The 9,644-nt window shown below is 39.5% G+C and overlaps 1 protein-coding gene across 1 annotated transcript; it reads right to left on the bottom strand.

The window, feature by feature from the left end:
* Positions 1-2,340: 2,340 nt before the first annotated feature.
* Positions 2,341-7,551, bottom strand: LOC110763216 (protein ACCELERATED CELL DEATH 6-like). The gene is made up of 4 exons (XM_088249950.1): positions 7,324-7,551; positions 5,859-7,226; positions 5,161-5,693; positions 2,341-3,202 (listed from the first exon to the last, which is right to left on the bottom strand). Exons 2-4 carry the CDS (start codon positions 7,192-7,194, stop codon positions 2,543-2,545), a joined length of 2,529 nt encoding a protein of 842 aa, XP_088106076.1. The 5' UTR covers positions 7,195-7,226; positions 7,324-7,551; the 3' UTR covers positions 2,341-2,542.
* Positions 7,552-9,644: the final 2,093 nt, after the last annotated feature.

Here is a 9,644-nt window from a genome sequence, read left to right as displayed (position 1 = left end):
CCTCAGGTGACCGGTCGCTGGATTTTGGCAGCCGGTCGTTTTGAAACAGCTTCTCTGACTACCAGTCGCTTTCTGCTGGCGACCGGTAGTTTTGAAGCAGATTCTCTGTGTTCGAAGAACTAAGGGGGGGGCCGGTGGCTTTCCACTGGAGACCGACTGTTTGATTTAGGAATTTGATGTATGAATTTGATGTAGGAATTGGATTTGAAGGTATGGGAATTTGATTTAGGGTTTGTGTTTCAAGAAAAATTCGATACGAGGAAGTAGATTCAGTGGTTTTGGAAACGATATATCCATGGCAGCGGAAGGTTTTTAGAATAAGAGAAAAAAGATGTGTTTAAGGTTTCGAGATAAGAGTATATGAGGATGTGGGTACGAAGATCCGAATATGAATATGTAAATATGAGGAATTCGATATGAGGAATTTGATACGAGGAATTCGATACAAAGAATTTGATACGAGGAATTCGATACGAGGAGTTCGATACGAGGAATTCGATACGAGGAATTTGATACGAGGAATTCGATATGAGGAATTTGAAGAACACAGAAACCCTGTGAATACGACTAAGGACACAGAAACTTCTCTTCAATTCTCTTCTCCCCCTGAAGAGAAGGGTATGTCGTTGTCCAGAAAGAGGCAAAATCTCCATGAGAAAGAGAAACATATCTTTTTTCACTCCCCCTCCCCCCCTTGAAGAGGAGGGGATGAGAAATTTTGATATGAGAATTTAGAGACAACCGAGGATCGATTGCTCTAATACCATGCTAAAATATGATATTTGGGTTTGAATATGTTAGGTTCTTTTTATTCTTCTCCATAAGAAGGTATATATAAGAGTTTGCATGAGTGCTTTACAAGGAATTAGATATAGTAAAGGATTATGAAAGTATCTCCTAATTATACAATGATTTGATACCTATATAAAATAGGAAAGTAAATCCATTAATTAATCAAGGAAATAAATCTATAAAATAGAAAAGTAAGTCCCTTAATTAATCAAGGAAATAAATCTCCTTGATTAATTAGGAGACTCACTTCAACATTATAGACTAAAAGAGATAAAAATTATTTAAAAGTGAAAAGTGACAAAAAGGAAACACCAGATATGAACTTCAAATGGTTATTATAATTCATCGTATGAGACACAAATCAAAATATTGCAGGCTTTTAAAGTAAGGAGACCCATCCGATCATTTGAGGGTTTATAGTAGGGTTCGTTATTGGGCCAGGTAGAGGTTTCAAAAGACTAGGCCCAGGCCCGCCGATGGGCCTAGACGGGTCGGGCTTTTTATTTTATTTTTAATACTTTTTAAAAAAAAATTATTTATATTTTTTTGTTACAAATTTTTTAGACAACCTGTTGAAAATATAACAATAAATTTATTAATTCATAAAACATATTACATTATTTCATTAAGGTTATTGAATGCATTACTATAAAATATGTACATCCCAACTAGGTTGGCACCTACATACTTATCAATCAATTGCACTTTACAACCTTAAGGTACAAAATAAATAACAAGAATTAAGTTACTACAAGTGATCTTCAATCTCCAATTATCAATGACTCTGTTTCGCTTTTGCTATCAACCATAAAATCCAGTCTTCTTCATCTTATATTCTTCAATTAAGTGAAGAAGATATAGAGTTTACTTGGGTTTTTGACCACACAAAAAAAGTCAACGCATGTACCTGACCCGAACCGACTGTTAGAAATATAGCCTAGAGCCAATCATGAGATGTAAACTCTAAGGATATTTCACTTAATTAATCAAAGGCATGATGTTGTTTTGAGTAGTAGTCTTAGTTATTTACTTAACCAACGAGTCCATGGATCGTGAGACGCAGAAAGAGACTTAAAGAAGTTAAGTTCAGGAGACCTTTATGTGCCATGTCCACATCCTAAATAGTTCGTGGTCATAGGATAATGAACTTGGCATTGATAATCAGCAAAGACCATCATGCACTATATATGCTCAATCAGGAGGATGACTGGTCTCGAGTGATTCATGTGGAGACATTAAGATAAGTGTTTGGCCAAAGCAATGAGGGATGACTGGTCTCGAAATATGTGACTTAGAAGCCTTTGGCCAAAGCAACAAGGTAGATCAATAATAGAAATTGCGAACATGCTCTAATGAATCACATGAGCCTATAGATCATGCTAAAGGCTTGACATAAATTCCATACCCCAGTAGCATAATAGATTTATTAACGGTTTGGCTAACGGAGTGGGTAAATTGTAGGTTTTCTAGGAGTTTGAGTATGTACTTGTAAATGTCCTCAAAGGCGGTTATGAACTTGAAAATGATCCTATAATTTGGGGGGTCTTTTGTAGTTTGTCCAAAATAAAATTGACACAATTATTAATAATACATACATTCTCAAAAAGTTCTTAACTACAACATAAAGTGCATGAAACATAAAAACTACTACTTTTTTTTAGGGAACACAAGAACTCTACCACTTAAACATTCCAAGATGATAAGTTTGAAGGCCCACAGTGTCGCGCAACCAAGGAGATCAGTCTTCTTCTTAGTCATCGTTGTGACTTCCAGAAGCCCGTACTTCCACACAGAAGAGAAAATAAGTGATCCAACGAAAGATGCGGAACCTAGAAGTAGTTTTGCAGAAGAGTGGAGTGAAAACTACTAAGACGGTGAAAATGAAAAGGACTCCCAGGATCAATACAACATATGCAAGCCAATGAAGATTGCTAACTACCACATAAACCCCAGCCATGAAGGCTAAGGAAATCATGGTAAGCGCAATCCCCAACAGCGGCAATGCCAGACGGAGAGCTGTGTCCACCAAATTTAAGTCCCCCAACTGCGCCCATATGAGACAGACTGCAACAAGGATGGCAGTATACATAGCTATGGTGTTACAAATCACAAAGGCTTGGAACATAGCGTTGGTTAGCAAGATTGCCATGCCCTCCTGAGGGGCGTCACCGTTGTTGCCACCTGGCATTGTGAAACCGGCTGCAAATGCCATTGTGGCAATAAGTGTGGTAACCACCAATAGAGTATTCACCCTGTCCCTAATGCTTTCCTCGTTTGGTAACTTCAAGTCAGTCGAACCTCCACCAGTACTGTCTGCTACTTGTGGCGATCTCTGTTTATTCCTTTGGAGGACATGCAAACTCTGAGCTCGCTGTGCGAAAGCAGATTTCAATACCGTCCATGTAAGCCTCTGCGCAGTACAAGAAGAAACAATCCAATTACCAGACACGTCGTTGGTAAAATAGAAACAAATCGTATAGAGGTAACAAAAACATGTACTAACATGTAAATGATGATGATAAGTTTTAGTTGATCACTATTTGAGTGCTACATAACTTGGAGTTTCTAATCACAGCTGGAGCTGCCTATATAGTTTGTTTATACCCAAATAAATGCATTGTTGGTGAATTGCCCAGCACAACTATTCATTTTCTTTCCCCACATGTTTTTTTCCATTTGCTTGTTCTTTGAATTTGGCAGGAAGACTTTATCTTGTGAACTCCTTATATATGGGATCTGTGCAGTGACCGATCCGTGAATTTTTCTTATTGGGGGCAAGATGTAGATGTTGGAAAAATGGCTCACCTAAAAGGATACAAAGTTTTTTGGCGCTCAAAGGATGATTTTGAATCTGCCTAAAAGCGACCGGTCGCTGGACATTTGCGACCGGTCGTTTTGAAGCAGATTCGAAGTCTGGAGCAAAACTGAAGAGCGACCGGTCGCTAGTTCTTTGCGACCGGTCGCAGGAGCATGAGCGACCGGTCGCTTGACATTTGCGACCGGTCGCTTAGAAGCAGATTCAAAGTCTGTAGGGAAAACTTCTGGCGACCGGTCGCCCATTCCTGACGACCGGTCGCTCCAGTCGTGTTGTGACGTTTCCTTACGTGTTTTCAACTGTGTTTTCGATGGCTATCGCTTTCCACATGATTTCAGAAGCTTTGTGGGTCACTTCTGAGTTAAATGAATGTTGACTACGTGCTGGATAAGTTGGGAGAGCACTCATGGCTAATTGGCTATCTTATTTTGAATAATCTCCTCTCCATTTTCTGGTTTAATGGAGGTGGCTGAGTTGGATTCTATTTACCTACTTGATCTGACATTTAGTCTAAGTGGTGACTAAAGGGAAGAACGTGGAGGACAAGCTGATATCTTATCTCTTGTCTATTGGCTTGTGTAGGAAATGGGGTGAAGTAAGATAACACAAGAGGAGAAAACAAGTTGGATAATTAGGAAGTGGCTGCAGCAGAAGTTTAGTTTTCTAGTGAGAGTTTCAGAAAAGCCAAGGGAGTGAGCAAGAGGGTTCTCTAAGTGTATCAAGGTGTTGAGCAAGGGTGTGAGAGAAACAGATTGTGAGGGTAGTGTTCTAAGGGGGTTTCCTTTGTAAACCAAAATTGTAACCTATCTTCATTAGTGAAATTTCTCAAGGTGATCACCAAAGAGGATGTAGGCAATTTGCTGAACCTCTATAAACACTTGTGTCATTTGTGCTTGGTTAATTTCTGTGTGTGTGTGTAAGACTCATCCATCATTGAGTTCTTTGTCTAAAGTCCATCAACAACAAGATCTTAAAAGGGCAGTGAGTTAGTCTTTAATTCACAACAGTAGACCAAATCTACAAAATCTACTACACGTTTCATACATCATTCAAATACTCAACAAGTAACAAATAAGGGTGCTAGATACTTATAAATCTGCAATCCACAGAGTCTCATAGATAACCAAAGCTTCCACAGCTGCCGAGAATACCCAATCCACGCCACTTTGTCTCTCTCTAACCTGCCTTGCTCAACAGAGCATCAATGGAACTTCATGGGCAGTAAAAAAAGTTGAGTAGGGCCAATAGTCGTCACTATCCCCTCAAGTGGATCTGTCACTGGATGTGTGGTGTATGTTTTATATCAACCATTTTAGGTGAGCTGCATCAGCCATAGAGTTCTAATCCTACTTCAATAAAATCTAGAGTGTTTTCTCAATTTATTTGTTTCTCCTTTTAGTTCTCTGTTCAATTTCTTTGAGAATGTACCAAACTGGAACTAATGCGTACTTGTTCCCAACACACTAAATAGAACAAGGATAATTCCCTTGGAAATGATAGCCAAAATCATCATCATCAGTCATGTGATAAAATTAGATATAGTACTAACTTACCCCATGATATGATGCAATAGTTTCCAAAGTGCTTTCTGTAATGTCAAGAGCTGTCATGTCGCTATCATTCAAGAGCTTTATGTTTGTCCTCGTATCCCAAGCCAATCTGTAGACAACCTTGGGATGGTGGTGCATCGTTGCCAAATGTAAAGGAGTATTTCCGTTCCTGTCTTTTTGGTTTATCAACATTCGAAACTCACCCTTTTTGAGAAAATATTTGACAAGATTGTCTTTACCGCATCTTGCTGCAACATGGAGTATATTTTCGCCATTAGAGTTCTTCAATTCCTTTGAATCGGGACAATGTCGAAGCAGCTCTTTAACAATCTTGACATGACCTTTGCTTGATGCTGAATGGATTGGAAAGTTGCCGCCATGATCCATTTGATGAGAATCAGAGATGCGTCTGCCTAATAAGAAGCGAACCCCTTCTACATAACCAATTGATGCTGCAGAATGTAGTGGAGTCCTCCCCTTCTCATCTTTTGAGCTCAGAAAAATTTCCTCCATGCTTGATACTATCTTTAAGATTTCTAATGGAGCCAAAGTATAAATTAGAAAAATATGAGTCTAATGAGCGTTTTTCTTTCAAGTTGAAAATGTAATAATAATAAAAAATTGGATCAAAAATCCATCACACTAGCCGTTGTGGCAAAGCAGAAAAACAGTAGTAGTATTAATTGAATGTACTACCGTACCATTGTTCCGGCGGCCTAGAATTGCAGCATTCAACGGAGACTTGCCATTAACACGAACTTCTGGCTTTTTCTCAACTGCTTTTTTGTTTATTAGTTTCACGATCTCATCAAACCCTTCCTCAGCGGCCAGATACAAAGGGGACTTTGCTTCCTTATTAACATAAAAAGAAAAGGCAGGATAGGCCTCTATCAAACACTTTGCTACTGATTGGTGACCATGAATCAGGGCCTCGTGCAAGGGAGTGTTTTCCTCATCATTTATCCAGGTCCGCAACATGAATACCACATCAGCATTTTCAGCGCCTGGGGCTTCACGGAGAAGAGTGTTCGCTGTATCTAAATCCCCAGCTTTGGCCGTCATGTGGAGCGCAGTGTCGCCCTCAAAGTTTTTCTCAAACAAAAGGGGCTTGTGAAGGTGTATGATCTCAGCTGCTAGTTTCGCATGGCCGAAGCTTGCAGCTATGTGAAGGAATGTATTCTTATGAGGGCTTAGTCGAGACAGAAGCCGAACGCGAGCATTGGGATCGTGTACTTCATCTGCCTCAAGCTTCCTTTCAATGGTGTCCTTAAAGCTATCTATCTTGCCCTGAGTTGCGTAGCAGTACAACTGCTGGTACAAGCGCAAGCTACTTGAATCTTCTTCGCCATCTGTTTGCTCAAGGAGTCCTTCATCGAATTCCTCCGATGGTTTTGATACATTTGGTACGTCCCTAGTGCCATATTGCGCTACGAATTTTACATCTTCCACAAGGGTTCTATTGTGCATGGGTAGATGAAGAACGGGCCTTTCGTGGACTACCTTCTTCTTTGTCAATTTCTTTGATGCATTCTCCCTTGTCCCATGGAAAGCATTAGCATATTGCGCACTGAATTCTACATCTTCCAAAGTGGTCCGCACAAAGGACAAGCTGCTTGAATCTTCATCGCCATCTGTTTGCTCAAGGAGTCCTCCATCGAATTCCTCTGATGGTTTTGTTACATTTGGTACCCCAGTGCCATGGTAGACATTAGCATGTTGCGCTGCGAATTGTACATCTTCCAAGGCGGTACACTCTATTTCCTCGAGGAGTGTTTGATCGAATTCCTTTGATGGTTTTGTCACATTCGGTACCTCCCTTGTGCCGTGGTAAACATTAGCATATTGTGCACCAAATTTTACATCTATCAAAGCGTCTTTTTGGTACATGGGCAGATCGAGGACCACTGCTTCTTTGCGGGACACGGGCTGATCACTAGCCAAGCTTCGAAGGTCCACGCCGTCATCTTCGTCCTCAGCTATGCTGATGCTTGCAGCTGTACCCTCATTGGTGGCCGCACGCAGCTCTTTGTCTGCCATATATGGACTTCAACGTTGCCTTAGATTCCGATCTGCACTTCAACGTTGCTATAAGCTTATATGAGGAGCGCTAAAGTGTTAACTGAAAATTAAGTAATTATATACAATTAGTGGTCTACGTGTCCTTACCAAATACTGGAGGTTTGGAGGAGCCTGAGAGAGAACGATAGATATAACAACTACAACTCAATGCCACATGTATAATAGAGTAGGAAGTAGCTAGTTAGGAAGACAGACAACAGAGACTCCGACAGAAATAGAAATTATACAGACAAAAAAGAAGACATTAGACGAACCATGTGTTTAGTGTGTTTACTGGCTCTATATATATATATCAATTCATCCAAATGGTGTTGCCAAGAAATATCATGAATTCAAACTTATGCTCGAAAGATGGCCCAACAAAGAAAAAGATAAAGTAGAGAGAGAGAGAGAGTAGCTTTGTTCAAGTCGATGTTGGGTCCATGCATGGAAGGCACCAGAAAAGCACGTGTTTATTGTGTATATTTTTTTAATTCAGTCTTGATGTTGATGCGCGCAAGTCTACTTACGTGGCATCAATTGGATACTCCATCCAAGTGATAAGGTAATTAATATTGTAACTCCAATATAAAATGAAGCCAAGTCTAAAATCTCATGCGGGCCCTACCAAATTAGCTACCCAACGACATTGTCACTGCAATAATTCTGGGAATAATAGACCATTATCTGATCAACAAATTGGGACCGTTTATCAGTTTGTTTCCCTCCATAATTATTTAGATGAAACGAGCGACAAACAGTGACGGATCCATGATTTTATCCTGAATAAATCAGTGTGGGAAAATTGCCAAATGTTTGGTAAACGAAAAATACCATGAAAAATTAAAAGATACTACAAAAATGTGAACTAGCTTTTTAACATTTATCACCATTCTATTAACTAGCTTTTTCATATATACTAAGCCAAAATACACCCTTGCATGTTATATCCAAGTCAAATCCATCTCTCATAACGTTTTAATTGCCGCTGTCTTTGAGGGATTTCAGTTGGTGGGCACTCCGGGTCGCTCACCCCAAACCTTTCAAGGGGTCACCGACATAGCTTGCAGAGAAAATTTACGGCATCCACGGGGTCGCTTGATCAAATTTGGCCCTCTGTCCATCTACCCTTGGAGGCTGGACATGTGGCTCTCTTGGTTATGCAACTACTAATTCACTTACAAGTATTTTTCTTATCAAACACCCTTGTAGATACATCTGTTTTTTCAGCAACAAATTGTCCAAGTTTTTAACCTTTCACATAAAAAGGGTACATGATTGATTCTCTCATTGTTATTGATGATGTTATTAATCAACCTAAAAAAGTCTAGGTTGGATTTAATGTCATATTTCAACCTAAAAAAGTCTAGATATGGTCCCTAGCCTTTTGGAAAACACTGAACTGCTTTATTTGCTAGGCAGATCCCCATCAAGGCAGACCAAAACAAACGAAAAAACAATCATCCACGTGATGCTTGATACGGACAGGACGAGGGTTACTTCCAAATGAGAGAGAGAGAGACCCTACCCGACCCTGAGACCCTACGCCAACCCCCTCAACAACCCTAGTCACCATTTCTCCTTCAGCTACAATAGTGACTCATTAAAACCCAATTCTTAAATGCAACAATCCAATCCCAATCCCAATCCCAATTCAGATGTTTCCAAAAAAAACCATGGTGGTCGTGGTGGAGAACTACAATTCCATGTGATGGTGGTCGCACAGGAGAGAAAGAACAAAAAAAAACAAAAAAAAGAAGAGGAAGCTGCAACGTCGAGGAGAGAGTTTTTTTTTTTTTTTGTTAAAATATTATTTTACTTTATTTTTTCATTTTAAATACTTTAAAAGATTAAAATTAAAGAAGATGTACCATGAATATTTTTGGTAGTTAAATAGAGTGCACTTAGTTAATTTTACATTTTAATTTAAACATTAGAATGTACTTAGATTATAGGGTGTACTTAGTTAATTTTAGGGTTCGTTTAACAGCACTCAAATCTAAAATGCAGAAAAAAAAATGATAAAATTAAAGACATCATTAAATAAATGCTTAAAATACTGTAGCATTTAATTATAGAGAGGAGTCATTTCTCTCTCCTTAGATTTTGGAGCTCCTAAAGGTCTACCTATTTTAGGAGCTGGATAGGGAGCATGGTTGGAGACGGGTTTTTTCAATAGCCCATTGTGGATGCTCTAACCGAACACTTCGAATTTGCCATTTTCGAAGATTGACATTCACTTCAACTAACTATGGTCTGAGCATCCGACTAGGTTCGGTCAGTTTCGATGAGAAACCAAGAGAGAGGAGTACGGTGGCAATCTCCAGATGAGAGGCGAATTGGCACAGTAGCAAGAAAAGGATTAGGATCGAAAGGCACGAGCCACGCAGGGCTCTAATACCATGCTAACAGAGGTTGAAGGTATAGAA

This window comes from Prunus avium, chromosome 3 (genome assembly GCF_965620075.1).
Source record: "Prunus avium chromosome 3, drPruAviu1.hap1.1, whole genome shotgun sequence".
NCBI lineage: Eukaryota > Viridiplantae > Streptophyta > Magnoliopsida > Rosales > Rosaceae > Prunus > Prunus avium.
The sequence above is the reverse complement of the archived record's forward strand: the minus strand, read 5'-3'. Positions and strand labels throughout refer to the sequence as shown.